General features: G+C 40.7%; 1 protein-coding gene across 1 annotated transcript; it reads right to left on the minus strand.

Annotated features, from left to right (window-relative positions):
- Window positions 1-1,235: 1,235 nt before the first annotated feature.
- On the minus strand, window positions 1,236-18,952 carry AMTN (amelotin). The gene is made up of 8 exons (XM_070047116.1): window positions 18,899-18,952; window positions 14,433-14,519; window positions 13,501-13,548; window positions 12,246-12,335; window positions 11,192-11,227; window positions 9,957-9,983; window positions 7,124-7,349; window positions 1,236-1,408 (listed from the first exon to the last, which is right to left on the minus strand). Exons 1-8 carry the CDS (start codon window positions 18,950-18,952, stop codon window positions 1,236-1,238), a joined length of 741 nt encoding a protein of 246 aa, XP_069903217.1.
- Between the last annotated feature and the right edge of the window lie 2,751 nt (window positions 18,953-21,703).

Consider the following 21,703-nt stretch of genomic DNA (forward strand, 5'->3'; position numbering starts at 1 on the left):
AGTCAACAACAGGAGTCACTGTGCACTTACTCCTCATGTAGGATCTCTGTCCTTAATGTGCTGGGCATTGAGATTTAATGCTATAACGAGTACTCAAACAATATATTTCACTTTGTGTTTCTATGGGGTGCAAACTGTTGAAATCTTTACTTAATGTATACTAAACTGATCCTCTGTAAAAAAAAAAAAAGAAATTATCAATTCCCAACTTGACTCTCACTGGGATTAAACATGACAATAGGTCTGATCTGATTTCATCATCATTAAAAAAAATCATCTATTATTTTTCACTTTACGTTTCTGTGTGGGAGCAAACTGTTGAAATCCTTACTTAATGTATACTAAGCTGATCTTCTGTATATTAAGATAATCGAAAATGAATCTTGATGTGAATGGAAGGGGAGAGGGAGTGGGAAAGGGGAGGGTTGTGGGTGGGAGGGACGGTATGTGGGGGAAGCCATTGTAATCCATAAGTCGTACTTTGGAAATTTATATTCATTAAATAAAAGTTAAAAAAAAAAGACTCAAAAACTATCAAGAGGTGTGTGATGGCTATGGCCAGGGAGCTGTGGTCAGTACTCCAGGGTGGGGCATGTATCTCGGGTGACACACAAGTTGGGCTTGGTAGATCCCTTTTTAACAGAAAGGAGGAAATGATAACCTATGTTGGCATAATCATACCCTCACCTCCTCTCTTTGAAGTGATCGATACCCAGGTATTAGCCCACAGTGGGTGTAATACTTATCCACACTGCCATATGAACTGCACAAAGAGTCTGTGCAGTCCTCATTGTGAGCGTGGATCCTTTTGCAATCTCCACCATAGGTAGTCATGGAGCTCTGAGCAAGTGGAGCCACTCATATTGATTGCCCAGGGACCAAGCTACACTCTGTACCCTCCTGTGCAGTCACAGAGTTGTCACAGACTCAGCACACAAGGCTCCCACAGTCATGGGGTACAGAGGATCCACTCCACCCCCTAGTCCGTCCTGTCCACAGAGAGGCAGGGATGTCCCTGGAGCCAGCTGCCTGTGGGTGCTCCGCATAGGAGGTTTGAGCCCTGGAGCCTGTGATATGTTGAGAGCCTGGGAGCACCTCACAGTCATTTTTCGGGCCCAGCTCTTTGTCAATCCTCCCTACCAGACTTCAAAGTCAGTGGGGAAAGGCAGATTTTTTCCTCTGGTGGAATCCCTGGATCACACACGTGCAAAAGAGCCTCTGCCTGCAGCCTCTTTTCATTTCACAATGTTGCCTTCTCCCCACTGGTTGCCAGGTGTCTGCATCCAAGCTGCTCCTGCAGAAGACTGAGTCTTGTCCTGGCCAGTTGCTGGGCGTGTGCACAAGAACCTCTGCAGCTGCTGCTTATGTCCACAATCGTACCTGCCTTCTCTCAGCTGGTTGCCAGGCGCTGTTATGGGGATGATGAGGAGAGCAAAACATATCCCCCCTTTTTTAGTTGGTTAATGGGTACCCTGTCCCCCTTAGGACTCCAGGCTGGACTCACGCCAAGCTCTCCCTCAGGCTATATCACCAGTGTCATGGGCTGCTGTAGTGTGATCTCGCCTCACTCTCCAAAGCTGGCGCTTTCTCCGGCTCTTGGCTGCTGGGGTCACGTGTTGCCTCTATGTTCCTGCTGTGTGTCTGCACCTTCCACACTGATCCACAATGTCCCACTTCCTTCCATAGACTTTCCACTGCGGTTTTGTCTCTAATTTTTCCATGACAATGTGCTTTATCCTCCCTGCCTTGTTGTTTTTAACTATTTACCCATGGCCTAGAACAGTACACCCTTCCCTATTCTGCAATCTTGGAATCCCACTAAGCTCTCTCTGTATTTTAGATATCAGTCCTTTATCAGCTATATAGTTTGCAAATGTTTGTCAAAGCGTGTGGCTATTATTTTCATTCTCTTAACATTGTGTTTGGCAGAACAGAAGTTTTTAATTTGAATAAAGTCTAACTTACCAGGATTTTCTTTCATGGATGGTAGTTTTCATATTGTATAAATATATAAAAATCATTGCCAAACCAAAGGGAACCTAGATACTTTCCTGTGTTTCTAGAAGTTGTGTAGTCTTGAAGTTCACATTTAGATCTATGAGCCACTTTGAGTTAATTTTGATCAAAGTTGCAAGGTCTATGTGTAGAGTAATTTTTCCTTTTTTGCATCTAAGTGGCTGGTGATGATTCTTTTTTCTCTGCATTGCTTCTTCTCTTTTGTTAAAGGTCAGTTTTCTGTATTTTTGTGGATCTGTGTATGGAATCTCTATTCTGTATGAGTCATCTATTTTTTTCCCATTATTTCTCCAGTACCACTCTGTCTTGATATGCTAACTTTATAGTTGTTCTCAAAGTTAGGTAGTGTCAATATTGTTTTGGCTGTTCTGAGCCTCCTGCCTCTCCATATAAAAGCTAGACTTAGTTTGTTGAAATCCACAAAACAATTTGCTGATATTCTGAATAAATTTGCATTGAATCTGTAGATTAAATTAGGCAGAACTTATGTGTTGATAACATTCAATCTTCCTAATCATGTACATGAAATATCTCTTTATTTGCTTATTCTTTAACTTATTTCATCTGAGTTTTGTAGTTTCACCTGTGTGTTTTTGTTTCTGGTCTTTCAGCCTTGTACCTCTTCCTTCCTTAAATGTAATCTCTGTGCTAAAATGGTAACTATTAGCTACGTGTGACTATTGAGCACTTGATATGCACCTGCTCAAGCTGAGATTTAAATTGAAATACACATGGGATTTCAAATACTTGGAAACAATAACAAAACATGTAAAATAGATCATTAAAAATTATATTGAATGCATGTCAAAATTACTATATTTTGGAATGATTTAAATATAGTATTAAAATTAATTTCCCCTTCTTTTTAACTTTTTCATGTGGCTACTCAACAAACATTTAGTATGAGACTCATTTTACATTTCTTTTGGGCAGCTCTTCTTTAAACTTTGGTATTCATTACTTTAGAGGAGAAGCAACAACACTGAAAGATAGAAATGAGTGCCTTCCTGGCCTTTCAGATGCAAAATCAACTTTAGGAATTTACAGTAGAAACAATGGTTTGAATGAAAGTGATTTTGGATTTTAAGAGCCAAGACCTCAGGCATTTGGTATAGTGTATGCCATTGGGCTGCTGCTTAGGATACCTGCATCCCATATTGGAGTGCCAGTTAGTGTCCTCATCCAGCTTCCTGCTAATGTACTGTGGGAAGCAACAGGGAATGGCCCAAATGCTTGTGCCTCTGCACTCATATGGGAGATGTGAATGGATTTCTAGGATCCTGGGCTTCTGAATGGCCCAGATGTGGCTCTTAGAGACATTTGGGGAGTGAACCATAGTAGATGGAAGATTCTCTCTCTCTCTCTCTCTCTCTCTCTCTCTCTCTCTCTCTCTCTCAGTTGCTCTGCCTTCCAAATAAATAAACATTTTGAAAAGTAGAAGTAGATTTGGGGGCCAGTGTTTGTTATAGTAGTTGGAATGGCACTTAGGAGGCACACATCCCATACTGGAGTGCCTGGGTTTGAGTCCCTGCTCCATTCCAGATTCCAGATTTCTGCTGAAATGCATCCTGGGAGAGAACAGGTTATAGCTCAAATACCTGAGCCACTGCTATCCATATAAGGTACAGGCTGAATTTCTGGCTCCTGGCTTCAGCCTGGCTCAGCCCTGGCTGTTGCAGGCATTTAAGGAGTGAACCAGCATATGAGAGATCTCTAACTGTCTCTCAAATAAATAAAAAAATTATAGAGGTAGATTTGGAAGACTATTGCCTGGATCAGTGTTAGTATTTCTGCCCCCTTCTCCATAATCCCAAGGCAAAAATTATACAACCTAAGAGGAGGGGAGGGAAGCAGGAAAAAAGATCTTGGAATCTATCCCTGCAGGATATCTGTATTTGTCCTTTGACTTTACCGTATGACCAAGGGGTTGGTGTGGGGGACAACAGGATTTCAGGCAGCTTAGGGAGAGTTAAATGTGAACAGAGGCAACCTTTGCTCTGATTCCTGGAGGTGCCCAAGGAGGCAGTATGATTTGCTTTTTTTTAATTTTTTGTGGTGCTAGGGTCTCAAGCAAGATGTCAGACCATTCTGGGAGGGCATTTAGGCAGAGAGATCCAAGAAAGCTTCCCAGTCTCCTTGGAGGGAGCAGAGTGAGGCAGAATGGGGGAGTTTGGTGGAACGCAGTAGTGATCTTTGAATATGGGTGGCCAGAGAGAGCGTGAACATCTCAGCAATGCCAGTGTGGACCAATGAGAACAGAGGAAGGAGTCCAAACTGAAGGAACGATGTTGCAACAAATTATGAATGTGAAAAACTGATAACTCATAAACATCGCAAAATGTAGCTTATTAATATGAGTTTTTATTTAATTGCAGGACACATTTTTGTAGTATTTATGCTTTTTGGATTTTTAAAAAATATTTATTTATTTATTTGAAAATCAGAGTTACAAAGACAGAGGGGAGGCAGAGAGAGAGAGAGAGAGAGAGAGAGAGAGAGGTCTTCCATCTGATGGTTCACTCCCCAATTGGCTGCAATGGCCGGAGCTCCTGGCGGAGCTTCTTCTTGGTCTCCCACACGGTTGCAGGGTCCCAAAGACTTGGGCCATCTTCTACTGCGTTCCCAGGCCATAGCAGAGAGCTGGATCGGAAGTGGAGCAGTAGCCCGGTCTCGAACCGACGCCCATATGGGATACTGGTGCTTCAGGCCAGGACTTTAACCTGCTGCAGCACAGGGCTGGCCCCTTTATTTTTTTTTTTAAAGAGTCATTTATTTATTTAAGAGGCAGAGTTACAGAGAGAGCGAGAGCAAGAGAGAGAGAGAGAGAGAAAGAGAGAAATGTCTTCCATCCACTGATTAACTTTTTAGATGGCTGCAATGGTCGGAGCTGTGCCATTCTGAAGCCAGGAGACAGGAGCTTCTTCCAGGTCTCCCACATGGGTGCAGGGGCCCAAAGACATGGACCATCTTTTACTGCTTTTCCAGGCCATAGCAAGAGCTGGATTGGAAGTGGAGCAACTGGGACACAAACTGGTGCCCATATGGGGTGACGGCGCTGCAGGTGGCGGCTTTACTCACTACGCCACAGTTCCTGCCCCAGGGCTAATATATCTTTCACCTCTAGTGAATCTTTACTCACCTGAAAAACTTCATATGGAAAACATATTGTTGGTGTCTTGTTTAGGTTTGTGTTATATTGATGAGCCACATGTAGTGTGGAAAGTTAACTCCATACCTTTCCTTTTTGGGGGAGTCTACTATAGGTTTTATGATCTCGATGAACTCCAATGGTCTGGGTTATGAGTTTAGATTAAATTCTGCCTTTTAGATAGATGAGTGGAACAGGACCACCACATTGATCTGTTTTTTTTAAATTTTATTTTATTTTTATTTATTTATTTATTTTTTGACAGGCAGAGTGGACAGTGAGAGAGAGAGACAGAGAGAAAGGTCTTCCTTTGCCATTGGTTCACAACTCCAATGGCCGCTGCGGCCAGCGCACCGCGCTGATCTGATGGCAGGAGCCAGGAGCCAGGTGCTTTTCCTGGTCTCCCATGGGGTGCAGGGCCCAAGCACCTGGGCCATCCTCCACTGCACTCCCTGGCCACAGCAGAGAGCTGGCCTGGAAGAGGGGCAACCGGGACAGAATCCGGCGCCCCAACCGGGACTAGAACCCGGTGTGCCGGCGCTGCAAGGTGGAGGATTAGCCTAGTGAGCCGCGGGGCCGGCCAAACATTGATCTGTTTTAGTGTTTACTTCTATTGATATCATTTTCTGATCTCAGACACACCAAAATTAAACAGTAAGCAATATAATCAATAGCTCTGAATTGAAACAGCTTAGGATGGGCAATGTGGTTTCTAATTCTTGGCTTTAACTGTATGTTTTAGGTGATTGGAAATAATTTACCTATTGAACATTAAATTGATGGGAGGGAGTGGGTCATGAGGTGGTTGTGAGGGGGCAGAATTTGTCCTCACTTTTTTGGTCCTCTCCCACGACCATAGTGCTTTTCTCTTCCAAAGACCCAGAGCATCACACAAGTGTTCCAAAGTAGCTTTTGGCAGATTCCATCTTTCTCCCAGCCCCATAAAAGAAAAAAAAAGAGTCCATCTTCAAAATCTATTTTAATATATGTAGCTTCCAGGTCTAAAGTGACACGATGTTACATTTCAAAGACAGGCTTATCCATTTAGTTATTCTTGACCAGAGATCAGTATTCTCCAGGTCAAATATACTTTCTGCAATCTCAAGAAAAATTTCAGGAAAACTAAGAATGAATTTCTTCTGAGACTCTCCAGTGTGGTTCAATCTATCCTATGATATGATCAATGAAGGTGATTCACCTGCATCCCCAAATGGGAAGCTGTTTAGTTGAACAGATTTGAAACAGCTTACTGAATTCCTGGAAGAAAAAAAAATACCTTTTCAATGTCAGTAAAAGTATGTTGAATTAAACCATTTTGACCTGACATCAAAATTTCTTTTCTGGAACTAGGAATAGCAATATGAAGTCATCTTCTGTTACTTATAGATATTTGGCTCTAGGTATCTTCACCCATTAAACTATAACCTTTTCTTGCTCGTGAAAGGAAAGTTTAGTTTTGCAACATTTCTTAAGTCCCACTCCTTCAGGCGGGTTTATCTACTGTGCTGACTTCAAGCTATTACTAGTGGCTGCTTGCAATATTAGGAATTTCTGAGGTTCATCACGATCAGTGAGCAGGAAGAGGGCTGTGATGAACTGAAGTGTCTGCTTTGGTGTGCGTGCGTGTGCACGCGTGTGTGTGTGTGTAAGGACCCTCATGTGTTGAGTGAGAGATAGACAGGTAAGGAGAAGAGCTGCTCTTATATATTCCCAGCTCTCACCTATGATGGAAAGTATGTTATACCAGGGATTAAGTGTCTTCTTCCAGGGTAAATCCCATAGGATTGGTAGTCCAGTAAAAACATTCTCTCACATGGCTGGCATAAGCTGTGAGTGAGTAAAGAGGTGCCCTGAATTTATTGAGATCTGCATTTGTTCAAGCAAGGCCAAGAACCCTTTTCTCCCATTGTACAGATGCCTGGCACGGCCAAGGGCATTTTCCCAGCTGGACAAACTTACCCTTTGGTGACTCCGAGGTGGTTTCCTCGGTCACAGGTGTGCTCCTCTGGATGCCCGCGGGGGTGGTCACTCCAATGTCATCATCCGCGGGGGTTGCCCGGATGGCAGGATTGACCCCTGCTTGTCCTGTAGGAAGGACTTCATCCTGGCTATCTGCATTAGCCGCTGTCTGACTGGTGAACAAGGGATGGAGGAGGAGGCCGGTGAAGATGTGTGGGGCGGCTGGCTGGAATGAGGGAAGGAAACAGGTTTCAGAGGATGTACTTTAAGGCTGGTCACCAGGCTTTTGTCTTTTGAGGACAGCAAGTTTGGGTAGAAAGGGCAGGATGGAGGGTGGAAATCAGGGAAAGCAACAAAGATCTGGCCTTCTTCAGAGAAAGTCCCTCCCTTGCCAGAGCCAAGTCTGTCAGGCTTCAGCACTGGGATTCCTCGCTGTATCTGTTTCCTTCAGAGAGGAAAGATCCCAGTCAGGCCAGTCACAGGAAAAGGGATAATCGTTTGCTTTGTCTGATGTAATACTAAAAGCAGACAACCCAGACAATTAAGAGGGGGCTGTATCTCTGTTATTGACCTAAAATAATGTTTCTTTTGCCCTTAAATTAAAAAAAAAAACTGATCTAGGAGCCTAAAAATTAATGGGAAAATTGATTCAGGCATGATAATTAATCCTCAATCTATGGTTTGCGTTCTTCCAAGTTTTTTTTTTTTTTTAATGTGTATTGTAATATTCAGTCAGAAATATTTCTTGTGACAGTTCGGAGACTTGTGTACTCCTTGAGGTTGCTGAAGGAGCTCCTCTGTGTCAGATTGCCCTTTCAGGAGGAGATTCTGATGAGCAGGTCTGGGGCAGGATCCATCAATCTGCATTTTAACCGGCTCTCAAAGTCACACTTATTTAGATGGGCCAGGACTAAAGTTTGGGAAATACTGTTTTATTTTTCTGTTAATTTTATTTACTTATTTGAAAATTGCCCACAGCTGGGCTAGGCTGACACCAGGAGCTTTGAATTCCATCTGGCTCTCCCATGTGGGTGGCAGGGACTCATGTATGTGAACCATCACCTTCTACCTCCCAAGGTGTGCATTAGTAGGAAGCTGGACCAGAAGTAGAGAAGCCAGCACTCAAAGCAGGCACTACAATATGGGATGTGGGCATTCCAAATGGTGGCTTAGCTACTGTGCCACATGGCCAACCCTGGGAAACACAATTTTATATTTGAGAGGCATTTAACCAGAATTAGACTTATGCTGGATGAGAGACAGGAGTAGTGAATAGAAATTTTCAAAAACTGAGGGTTGTAACATTTACTCTTTTGAGATTTAAAAAAGGTGGGCAGAAACCACTATTAAAAAATAAACCAGGAGCAGACATTTGGCCTGGGAAAGATGCCAGCTAATACTCCAGAGCCCCAAATTGGAGTCAGTTGGAGCCTGGGTCAACACTAGGCTTTAGCTCTTTATTCCAGTTTCCTACTAATGGATATCCTGGGAGGAAACAGTGATGGCTCAAGTACTTTGGTCTCTGCCATTCTTGTGGGAAGCCTAGATTGATTTCCTGGCTCCTGACTTCAGCTGGCCCATTCTTAGCTGTTCTGGGCATCTGGGAAGTGTAGGAGTAATTGCTCTGCTTCTCAGGAAAAAACATAGACTTGGCTATAAATTACCAGAGTGCATCCCTTATGACAAGGATAAATATTATTTCATGAAATCCATGTGCATGCACATGTGTGCATGTGTGTTAAGCTACATGAAACAAGTTACTGCGCATTGAATGTTTGTAAACTATTATAGTGGTAGAGAAATGGCCTTATAATTTTTTTTGTTTGTCTTTGAGGCCTAAATTACTTAAGCTGTCGGTGTCTCTGTTTATCTGCAAAGCTTGGTCGGAAGTCTCCATTTGTAGTTTGGTGAGTGTTAAAGGCAATGTATATAAGTGGTCTGTCAAAGAGCTTGTTGCATAGAAGGGTCTCGGTCATTGGTAATGTGGATGTTCTGTCAGTGTTGGCAGGAAGACACTGGCCTCATTACATGATTTTTTAATGGACAATATGTGATGGTACTTCAAAAGTTTATGGAAAATTGGAAATAAACGGTAAGTTTGTGTTGGTGCAAAATATTTTGAAATCCATGCAGAGTTTTTTTTTCATAATTTGAATTTTCCTTAAACTTTGGAAGACCTCTTGCAGAAAATTTCTATATTTTTCCATAATAGGAAAACTGTTTAAAAACTGTGTTCCCAGATCATGCCTCAAGTCTTTATTTCTATTGTCATGTTCAGATATCAATATTAATGTAAGTCAGGGTCTCTAAACATGACTTAAGGGAGAATAGATATGCCTAGTATAGACTTTATTTAAGTCCGGCTCTCCAATTATTCATGTACATAGGAAAGAGTTCATTTACCTCTATCTGATGTTAGAAGAAACATATTTTCCCATAAAAATTAAAAATCCATCAAGAAGTTGAATCATTTCTCTTAAATAAAAGTCAATATTTATATTATTCTAAACATGCACTTCAATAGTTTATAATCCTATTTTTAAAAAATCACTATAAAGTTAAAGATGTACATTGGTTCTCTGAGTAGAATATAATCAGGTGGCAATACAGGGAAAACCAAAGCTAAGTCAAATTAATGGAAAAGTGGCTGGAGAAGGATGGTAAAGTCCCTAGCTAGAGAAAGGACTACCTACTTCATGAACCTACTAAAACATTCAGTTTACTGTAGTGTACACCCAACTAAGGGTTTGCAATCAAAAGAGAGTATGTGAAGACAGAAATCATCGGGGTAGAAATAAAAAGAAATTAAAATGTTATTGATTAAATTTTTTACCACTTCCTCTGAACTTAGGATAGTGCCCTAAAAGCAAAGACAAAAGCAAAAAACAAAAATATTAGACAAATTTTAATATATTTGACTCAAGATTTATATAACTTAAAATACTTTAAAGAATATAAATAAGGATTTTGTATTTAAATAATATGTTAAACAGCTTTTGTGATTCATATCACAAAATTCCATTCAACATATTATAAGGGACTACTAACACTTATTTGAATAATGTGTGCATTTTAAAATTTATATATTTTCTCATTAAGTAACAGATGCACACTTGAGAAAGCATGGAGAAAGCAGAAATCAGTAAAGGAAGAAGAAACTATAATCTCCATCCAAAGTTTGATATTTTCTTCTAGATTTTTGCATACAATTCTTTTTACATAATAAAGTTATACAACTTGTACCTTAAATAATCATTTAATTGTTTTATTGGCAAATTTTAATAAATACAGTTTTGAATGGCCACATGATATTTGTTCTTATGTTGCACAGATTATTTAACCCTTATTTATTATTAAAGAATAGCCAATATTCTTTACAATGAATATTATTTTAATGAATATATGATATAAAATTTTTTGCTATATTGCCTATTATTTTCTTGGGATTATGTCCTAGATGGGAAATTAAGAGATTATAGGAATTTTTTTTTCTGATTCTGCTTTCAGAAGTAAAAAATCAAGTAAAAGTCACTTGATGTTAATGCTGATGCTGGCCCATGGTAATTTTATCACCGATTCAAGAATCAGTTTTATAAAGTAAATAGGAAGAGAGGAAAGAAAGCAAGAAAGTACTTGTAACTTATTTTTAAGGGAAAATACATGTAATTAAAAATAAATTTGAGATAAAAAAAAAAACTGAGTCATGACTCATTAGATAAGTCCCATTAACTTATCTTTTTCTTAGCAGTTTGGTTTGAGGAATGATCAGTTGCTTCACCTGTGAGTAACTTTTACTACAGGTACAACTATAACTGGATAGCTAAGTATCTCTATTTACGCTGAGTCAAATTGGAAAACAAAAATCTACAAAAGATGTTTTGAATACTAAACAACATAATATGTGTAAAATGCTTCAAACAGTGCTAATTGCTAGCTCTTATTATTATCAGTGGCCATACAGTGCCAAGTAAACTTGAACTTTGGCAACTCTCTGGATGAATTAAGGAAAGATTAAATATTTCACACCAAGATGACTTAAAATCAATATCATATGAAAAATAATCTTACCTGGGTTCCAAGTTGTGCTACAATAATTGGTAATATCTGAAAAAAGCAAAAATTCAGTAAAAAATATTTGCAAAGATAAATTCTGGCAGATTATATAAACATTGAAATTGTAAAAAAGATTTATTTATGTTTATTTGAAAGTCAGAGTTACACAGAGAGAGGGAGAACCAGAGGGAGGGAGGGAGGGACAGAGAGACAGAGAGAGAGAATTTTCCATCTGCTGGTTCACTCCCCAGATGGCTGCAATGGCAGGGCTGGGCCAGACTGAAGCCAGGAGTCAGGAGCCAGGAACTTTATCCAGGTCTCCCACATAGGTGCAGGAGCCCAAGTAATTATACTTTCTTTTGCTGCTTTCCCAGGCATATTAGCAGAGAGCTGGTTTGGAAGTGGAGCAGCTGGGACACAAATCAGTGCCCATATGGGATGATGGTATTAGCTTTACCTGCTATGCAACAATGCCAACCTGGAGATTTTCTTTCTTTCTTTCTTTTTTTTTAAATATTTATTTATTTATTTGAAAGAGTTACACAGAGAGAGGAGAGGCAGAGAGAGAGAGAGAGAAAGAGAGAGAGAGAGAGAGAGAGGTCCTCCATCCAAGGGTTCACTCCCAAAATGATCGCAACAGCTGGAAGCCAGGAGCCCGGAGCCTCCTCCAGGTCTCCCACATGGGTGCAGGGGCCCAAGGACTTGGGCCATCTTGTACTGCTTTCCCAGGGAAACATTTTGCTGTTGAAATAGAGCACTGGTGGGAAATTATGGGAGAGGTTGCTCAGTAACTCCTGAGATTTTAAAACTAGATGAGACATGATTCAATTGACTGGAAGACTTTGCAAGGGCAGTAAGAAAAAGGAACAAAAAGAGCAACTTAGATTTGTTGAAGATAAACTTTATCCACTTTTTTTTTTCCTTTGGGATGGTGTTGCTCATCCAGAACATCTTCGATAAAAAACAGAATATACTAGAAAAAAAATCTAGTAACCCTCAGTTTGCCCTGTAGGCGTCCACCTAAGAGAAAGAGCTCCCTAATGTTGAACTAAAGTTCAGTTGAACTTACTTGTGGTTGCAGCTGCTGTTGACCGTCCAGCTTCTCCAGGGTCAATGGGAGGGTCTGGGCACCTGGTGCCATTCCTGCAGCAGGATTTAGCTGCAGGGCAATGAAAAAGATTTTCATTATTTTTTTTTTTAATTTGAACATTCAGGAAGCTAAAATATGTTTCCTGAATGTCAGATATGTTCTAATAGATGATCAACTCTGTAAATATACAGTATTCTATTACTATGCAGAGATGAGATTCAAAGACTTGTTTCATTTGCTGGTACAACCACAGTGTCCAGGATTCCTTTATTATTTAATCCATTGTCTTTGAAAATTAGATAATTTTATCCTTGCTTTCCCCTTTGTACGCAAGTTTTCTGGAGTTGTTTCTTATTTTTTTAAGACATTAATTTCTTCATAGTTAATCCCATGGAAATTGTGGGATTCAGACTACAATATCTCCTCTGGAATGTGAACTAGTATGATAGTTGAATCTGACCATTGGAAACAAGCCCACTTTAACCAGGAAAGTAGTTGTTTTTCTCCCCAAAACAGGTGAAACTATATGGATATTCTAGAGGAGACTGAAGACTGGTCTGTTTGATTCCTTCTTTGCTCTTGTGGTTGGGGTGTGTGGATCCTGCATGGGGTATGGTGGAGGGATGGGCAGAGGAACAGAAGAGGTAAGAGGAATTGGGAAAGTAAAGACTTGCAAATTGCATCACTGTATTTCTTACTAAGAAGTTTTATTGTTAAATAGCTTCCAACTCTGATTCTTTCTCTTCTTTTCCAGCTTAGCTACAGTGAATATCTGTCTGTGTATATGCTTGTGCATATACGTGGCTCCTATATGTGCATATTCACGTGCACATGTACACATACACTTAACATTGGGCAATCTATTTATTTATTTATTTTTCACAGGCAGAGTTAGAGAGAGAGAGAGGCAGAGAGAAAAGTCTTCCTTCCGTTCATTCACCCCCCAAATGGCCGCTACGGCTGGCACGCTGAATCTGAAGCCAGGAGCCAGGTGCTTCCTCCTGGTCTCCCATGCGGGTGCAGGGCCCAAGCACTTGGGCCATCCTCCACTGCCTTCCTCGGCTACAGCAGAGAGCTGGACTGGAAGAGGAGCAACTGGGACAGAATCTGGCGCCCCAACCATGGCTAGAACCTGGGGTGCCGGCGCCGCAGGCGGAGGATTAGCCAAGTGAGCCGCGGCGCTGGCCCTGGGCAATCAATTTAACAGTGGGTAATCAAATAAATGAGTACTTACCAGTGTGAGCATCTGTGTTAACGGTATTAGACTTAAAGAAGGGAAGACCTGTGGGACATTGAAATTGGTGAGTGAGATAAGAGGTTGTCTGTCCGTGGTGGATCCTTCAGTAATGTACACTCCTGCCATAGGTGGATTTTCCCATGAAGTAAACATGATGAGCAATGAGGGTCTCTCACTAGCTCTGGCCCTTCTATGGCCCCTGGAAGAGGTGCCCTAACAATGAGTCAAGTTTATGGTACACTTACAAGTTTAAAATTCTTGTTATTTGCTCTCATTTCTTATCAGATTATAAATATTCACTTCAGTAGCTACTTTTACACATCTAATCACATATTTTTTTCTTAAAGAGGGCCTCAATTATGTAAGCTCAGTTTTGTTATGGAGGCAGATTGGCTCTGAATTGAGTGTGCTATCAATCCATAGACTACAGAGAGAACTTTAGACTCTGGAGTTATCTGCTTGTTCTGTCACAAAATCTAGACGTGGGTAAGGCTAGGGTCTGTTGTAGCAAAAGGAAGGGGTGGTGTGGGAATGGCTCACCAGCAACGATGCAGCATAAGAAAACCATGGAAATCTTCAGTTATTTTATAGATCATCTCTTACTTGCTGCCAAGTTGGCAAGCAGAACATACGATACATCACAGAATCTAAAGGGCATAGGTGAGAAAGCTTTGTAAATAGGCATAACTATGCTTTTCAGAGTTTGCTAAATTTAGTTGGTAAGCCAAATTATTATCCAGACCGAGGGAAAAAGAATGAGGGTGCCTTGATTTCCTTATTTAAAATGTTCCAAAATGTGTTTTTAGCTCCTTTTAAATTTTCTGTCAAAGGAAAATCTTCTGTCTTTTGTTGCGTCTTGACTTTAAATCCACTGGTATTAGCACATTTCCTTTGCTGGTTTGTAGAGTTCCTTCTTGTAGGACGCTTACCTGAGTTGGCTGCTGTTGGTTCAGTGGTGTTTCCTGATCCGGAGCCTGTTTTGTGGGAGGAAGTTCCAGAGCAGGGTTGAGCTGCTTCTGTGAAAACACATATTTGATGAGGCAGGGATGTGTTTGAGGTCTTTTATCCATTTATGTCCTGGAGGTAAGAGATTGTTCCCAAGGCGAAAATTATTTATTTATTTGAAAGGCAGAGCAAGAGAGTGACACTGAGAGCAAAATAAAATGAGAATCTTCTATCCAGCAGTTAATTCCCCAAGTGGCTGCACTAGCTAGGTTTGGGCCAGGCCGAAGTCAGGAGCCAGGAGCTCCACCCTGGTCTCCTACATGGGTGGCAGGGGCTCATCTGCTTGGGCCATCATCTGCATTGGGGGGAAGCTGGGTGGGAGCAGAGCAGTGGGGACTCAAACTGATACGCCGTGTGGGATGCCAGCATCACACGCAGTGGTTAACCCGCTCTACAACACCAGCTCCCCAAATGTCTATCTTTAAGCTCCTTATATTTTGGAGCATTTTTAATTCCCTGCAACATTTTGTACATGGCAGGAAATGGAATCATAGAACGGAAAAATACCAGATCTGGAGGGCTGGGGTGTGAAGTGCATGGAGGGGATAGTGAGGACCAGGGGATGTGGAATTTCTGGTGGTTGCTCCCGGCTCCCATTCATTTTCTGTAATTGATTTTCTCCTCTGCCAGGACCTGAAATATACTAGTCTGTATCTTAGCTCTTTGCTCATTTGATACTTGAGGTAAGCTGCCACAATTCTTTCTGCATTGTCATGATGCTTCCTAGAGTAGTCTTGTGCCTGGCATGTCCATGCTGCAAATAGAAGCTTAGTCTCCCTTCTGGACTAGGTGTTTTTCAACTGTATTAAGAATCACTTCATTTTAGGGCTGAGGAGTTCCTTGGCACCCATATGTTCCACTTGTATGGTTTTGTTCCATAAATTAAAGAAGCCGAGCTGCCTGCCCAGGTGACCCTAACAAATGGCAGAGCCAGCACTAGGATCCCTGCAGGTGTTCTTGAGGAAATCAATCCTTCCTTTTGGCAGATTGAACTCAGAGCATCTTTGCTCCAGGATGTGTCCCAGAGGGCAGGGACATCCAGTACTGACCTAGCCCCAGCCCTTGGGTCACCGTGGGTTTTGCCTGGTATAGCCACTAACTTTTGGTTTCACATTAGACTTTTCCCCAAGTTGGAAGAAGAGAGGTTGGCATTACCTGTTTTTGTAGCTTTTTCAGCATTTTTTTTGACAGGCAGAGTTAGTAAGAGAGAGAGAGACAGAGAGAAAGGTCTTCCTTCCGTTCATTCACCACCCAAATGGCCACTATGGCCAGCGCACTGCCCCGATCTGAAGCCAGGAGCCAGGTGCTTCCTCCTGGTCTCCCATGCAGGTGCAGGGCCCAAGGACTTGGGCCATCCTCCACGACCCTCCCGGGAGAGCAGAGAGCTGGACTGGAAGAGGAGCAACCGGGACAGAATCGGTGGCCCAACCAGGACTAGAATCTGGGGTGCCGGTGCTGCAGGCGGAGGATTATCCTCGTGAGCTGTGGCGCTGGCCGATATATATTCTTTTAAGACGTCTTTTCATCCCCTATATTCTGTTATTAGCTCAGATGACCTTTTGAAAACAGCCTCCCGACCTTGTGACTCCTCTGCTCAGCACCTGCAGCGACTGCCGGTTTTACCCAGATCAAAAGCCAGAGCCTCTACAGCGACTACAAGGCCCTCCTGCTCTGGGCCCCCCATGCCTCTCTGACCTTCTCTCCCACGACATTCTCTGTTGCTCACTCTGCTTCGGCTGTCCAGGCCCTGGGCTGTTTTGGGGACATGTAAAGCGCGTGGCTGACTCAGGGCCTCACCTCCCCCTGTTTCCTCTGTCTGCTTCTCCCCAGGCACCTGCTCATCTGCCCATGTGCTTCAGGTCTTTTCTTGAATCACCTTCTCCTTGAGGCCTGCCCTGCCCTGCATGTGCAGCCTCCTCATCTCCACACACACCCACCATAGGTCTGCCCGTTCTTACTCTGCACTCTGTTCTTATATTTCACAGTGCTCACCGCCTTCTCCCATGTATGTGATCTATTGAGTTAGAATGTCTGTCGCTGTATTTTGTAAAATATACACTCCAAGGAGATAAATCCGTGCCCCACATACAGTAGGTACTCAACAAGTATCTGTTGAAGAATTAAATAGAACTTTCCTTGTTATTTCCTTTCATCTCTACTCAGAGTGTTCTCTGTCTTTGATCTTTGGACAATAATTGTTAGACTGTTGTATGTGGTTCGTATTTGCAAATGAAATTATTTTTTATGCCTTTATGATAATACAATGTGTTAATTTGCAAACAAATAAGATACCTTTTCTATGAATCCTGAGTTTTCATTTGATAAATATTGTTTCTGTTGGACATTTCAGTGTCTCCCCATCATGCCCTCTTCCACTAACCGTGTAGCTGCTCTTTGCTGGTTATCAGCAGCCTGTAGTAGCCTGCACACTACTTCTCAGTGCACCTTGCATGAGAGCAGCTTCTGGAAAGCTGAGTTTTTTTTTTTTTTTTTTTTTTTTTTCTGATAGGCAGAGTTAGACAGAGAGAGAGAGAGACAGAGAGAAAGGTCTTCCTTCTGTTCATTCACCCCCCAAATGGCCACTATGGCCAGCGCACTGCGCCTATCTGAATCCAGGAGCCAGGTGCTTCCTCCTGGTCTCCCATGAGGGTGCAGGGCCCAAGCACTTGGGCCATCCTCCACGGCCCTCCCGGGCCACAGCAGAGAGCTGGACTGGAAGAGGAGCAACCGGGACAGAATCGGTGGCCCAACCAGGACTAGAATCTGGGGTGCCGGAGCTGCAGGCGGAGGATTAGCCTATTGAGCCGCGGTGCCAGCCTGGATCTTGAGTTTTAACAATGATGTATAATTTAAATATCCAGAGGGATTCATTTTGAAGAATTTTTTGATAAATTTGGCAAATTGAAAGATCCATTTATATTGTAAAATAAACATTAAAAATCAAAATTAAATAATTCACTTCCTTTTTCTTGAGTATTAAAGTTTAACAGAGAATTTCTTGCAAGGTGAAGATACACATCTATATATTTATATTGTTACAGGTGTGTCTGCAGAGAAAGAGGCAGATTGCTTATTCATCTCTTACTCCATCTCCCTACAAGCTCACCCCATTTATTTCCTTCAAAAAACAGCCACAGCTAATTTATAATTGAATATTTCTTTAAAAGCCACTTGATTAATAGTTGTAGTCCTTGTGAACACCATGAGGGACCATATCTATTATTTTATTCTTTTTCTGACCATTCCTCTTTAGCAACCAGCACAATGTGCACCATATAGAGTTTTCAATAGATGCTTGCTGATTGTATAGATGACTGTAGAAATGTCTAGTGAGCTTGAGGATCAGTTAATTACGGTTTCTATTTGTTCTATTTCATAGCAAGTAGCTCATAATTTTTTCATTTAAAAAATTGTTGAGGAAGATACACACCAAGGGAGGAAAGGAGGGAGAGAAGGAGAGAGAGAGGGGGGGAGAGAGAGAGAAAGAGAGAGGGAGGTAGGCCATCCACTGGCTCATTCCCCAAATGCATGGCTGGGACTGGGCCAATCTGAAGCCAGAATCTTGGAACTCAATTCAGGTCTCCCATGTAAGTGTCAGGAACCCATCACCTGTTGCCTTCCAGAGAATATATTAGCAGTAAGCTGGAATCAGGAGTGGAACTGGGAATCAAATCCAGGCATTCCAATATGGCATGCAGATGTTTCAACTAAATGCTTAATCACTGTGCCAAATGCCTGCCTCAATTATGTTTCTTGAAGCCCATCGTCAAGCATCTTAAACAGTCAGAGGAAATATCTTTAGAGATCCAAATCACCCATCTCGGTCTATAAATCAATGGAGGGCAACAGGAGTGAGTGCTGGAGTACAGTGCTCATTTTTTTTTCCTAAAGCCAACAATGTGAACACATTCTGTGATGAAATGTCCTAAGTCAGAAATGTGAACCATTTTATAATAAGTCTTTGGTGTCATATGATTTGGTAGCATTTGTAAAGTTTATACAATCTGGCTATTTTGTGTTTCTAATCAGAAAATATAGTTTACCTCCTTAGTTATAAGCAAATAACTAGTTGCCAAGGCAATCTTAAATTCTTTTTGGAAAATAAAGTGATTTAACTACTTTGGGAAGATATAATCTAAGACATTACTTTGTCCCCTAATTTCTACCCTATTGCTCTGCCAAAATAAAATCCTACCATGATACAGTGGATACATTTAAAAAACACAGATACATTAAAATATACATGGAAAATAAAAACAGGAAACCAAGGGAAAGGGACACAGAACAGAACAGAGCAATTTGGATGGAGTCAGGAGGAGAATTAGTTAGGTCTTCACTTGGAGATATGGCTGAGCCTGGTTGGAACATAAAATAAACACATAGCACTTACTGGTAATGACTGAGTTGATCCTAGAAGACAAAACAGTAGAATGGCAGTCTTCATGTTTCAAATTGCTACCTGTAACAACAAAATAGTATTACTCTTTCACAGTATTTTTTTTTTCCTTTTGAGAGAAGGTGATACTTAAAAAAAAGGTTAATGTTATATTTGAAACATGGTCCAGCAATGTTACCTTTGCATCCACTAGGCAAAATGTACAGGTTGAAATAGTGCTCAAAATCCAGCAGATTTCTCCAGGTTGCTTTGGTGAAAAATTTTACCCTTTGGTTCTCAATGAGTTTGCAGAAAGAATTTAAACTCAGTTACAGGAGATTGGCAACTGAGGGACCAATCAGGATGTAGCTGTCTATGAAATCATTTGGTTTCTTTCATTTCCCAACATCTCATTAGGTGAGTTATTAGCTGCAGACATATTACTCAATGTCTACCATTTGAATAGAGGGTTCTTCAGGGAGATGTGCCTTGTGTAATTTTAAAAAAGTGCAGACAATAAAAATATTGAAATCCTTCTTCATCTCCATTCTCCTCAAACAATTTACTGATATACTTGTTGTATCATGTGAGTATGAGCACATGACTCAAACACCAAAATATAGGGTTCTGTGTATACTTGAAAAATGAAGTCTATTATGTATTTTGCTTTGTTATTTATCTTTTTTACTTAACAAATAATGGGTAACTTTGTGAATCTGTGTATGTAGATTTATATAATTTATTTAATGGTTACATTATATTTTGATACATGTTCCTTTTGATGGGCACTAAACCTATTTCAATTTTTTGTAATTATGAAAGTGCTAAAATTAACACCATTTTAAATTTTTTTCACATGTGTAAATGTATTTCTGCAGATGTTATTCCTAGGAGTTATTCATATTTTATTAAAGGAAATATTATTTTAAACCTCAATAATATATCCAAATTGCCTTCCAGCAATTTTGAATAGTTTTGCTTTATTTTAAATGGAGGGGGAGTACCATAACTGAACAAGAACAAGGTATCTGTTAAGGTATCTTTCACACACAAAGAATAAGGTAAGCAATATTCATAGGTTGCCATTGGTTTCCAGAACCCAGGGCTTCATCTGGAGTTTTTTAGATAGGCCACAGAGGGAAGTAGATTATGTTAAACAATTTCTTAGACCAAATTGATGATGAGTCTGTATTATTCTATGATTTTACATGGAAAGGAATTTATGGTTTGGCTTTCTTAAAGAATACAATGCAGAGTGTTAATTAATGGAAATTTGAGATGATGAATTATTCCTCAAAACTTTTCTCTAACTGTTCAAATAATTTACATGATCAACTTTTGTTACTGTAACATACTTTGCTGGGTATTGGGAGCTCTGACAGGAAACACATAGGTTAACAAATAATGTGTAGTAACAATAGGAGCATGTGCAGGTATGAAAGAGAGTGTAGTTAATTTTGTTGGGTGCACAAGGACAGGGAAGGTTTATTAGAGGAAATTATCCTTGAGCTGATTTTTGAGGAATAAAAAAATTATTATAGCACTATTGACCATAGATAAGATATGGACTCAACCTAGTTGAATATTCATCCATATATATAATATAATGGAATACTACTCAGCCATAAAAAGGAATGACATCCTGTCTTTTGCAAAATGGATGCAACTGGAAACCATTATACTTAGTGAAATAAGCCAGTTCCAAAAAGACAAATACCACATGTTTTCCCTGATGTGTGGTAACCAAAAGAGTACCTAAAATATAGTGTATAGGAGTGAAATTGACATTTTGAGATTTGATGATGGCTTACAGACCTTGTCACAACTGTTGAGGAACAGTGTTTTATTTTTCTTTTTACTATTTATTGAACTTTTTACTTAGTATAGAGTTAATCTTATGAGTATAAAGTAAACTGAAAGTAGATAATTGTAAAAATTAAGAGGGAATAAGAGAGGAAGGAGGAGGAATGGTAGGAGCATGGGTGGGAGGGAGGTAGGGTGGGAAGTATCAGTATGTTCCTAAATCTATATACATGAAATTCATGCAATTTGTTTACCTCAAATAAAAAAACTAGTTGTCTATTGATAATTGAATGGATAAAAGAAAATATGATATATATACACATACACACAGACACAATATAATTTTTTGTCCATGAAAAACAAAGAAACCTTGTAGAAATCATTTATAATAACATGGATAGGACTGAAAGACATTATGTTAAGTGAAATAAGCCAGGCACAGGAAGACAAAAACCTCATGCTCTCACTTTACGTGTGGAAGATTTCCAAAGTGCATTAGCAAGGAGCTGGATTGGAAGTGGAGCAGCAGGGGCTCAAACTGGTGCTCATATGGGATACTGGCATTGCAAATGGTGGCTTAGCTCACTGTGCTACATTGCTGGCCTCAAAGTTTTTTCATTGTTTTTTTTTTTTTTTTCTTTTGACAGGCAGAGTGGACAGTGAGAGAGAGAGAGAGACAGAGAGAAAGGTCTTCCTTTGCCGTTGGTTCACCCTCCAATGGCCGCCGAGGCCGGTGCGCTGCGGCCGGCGCACCGCGCTGATCCAATGGCAGGAGCCAGGTACTTCTCCTGGTCTCCCATGGGGTGCAGGGCCCAAGGGCTTGTTTCCTGGTTTTCTTGAACTAGATTGAGAGAACCTAAGTCTTTATCATATATTTGTTAGAGGTCTCTATGTTTATCATATTGCACAGCATAAGATGTTCACTACATGTTGACAAATAAATGATAGAGGTTTATACTCTGGGGAGCAAAGACAAAATTGAGTGGAAGGAAAACTTTGGAGAAGATATAGAGTTTA

The sequence above is a fragment of the Oryctolagus cuniculus genome, chromosome 8, assembly GCF_964237555.1.
Source record: "Oryctolagus cuniculus chromosome 8, mOryCun1.1, whole genome shotgun sequence".
Classification (NCBI taxonomy): domain Eukaryota; kingdom Metazoa; phylum Chordata; class Mammalia; order Lagomorpha; family Leporidae; genus Oryctolagus; species Oryctolagus cuniculus.

Coding starts and splice junctions, on each gene's coding strand:
- AMTN (XM_070047116.1), bottom strand. CDS start 18,952: ATGAAGACTGCCATTCTACTGTTTTGTCTTCTAGGATCAACTCAGTCA. Junction 7,350..9,956: donor TCCTAAGTTCAGAGGAAGTG/GTAAAAAATTTA, acceptor CCCTCATTCCAG/CCAGCCGCCCCACACATCTT. Junction 1,409..7,123: donor CACCTCGGAGTCACCAAAGG/GTAAGTTTGTCC, acceptor TCCCCATAACAG/CGCCTGGCAACCAGCTGAGA.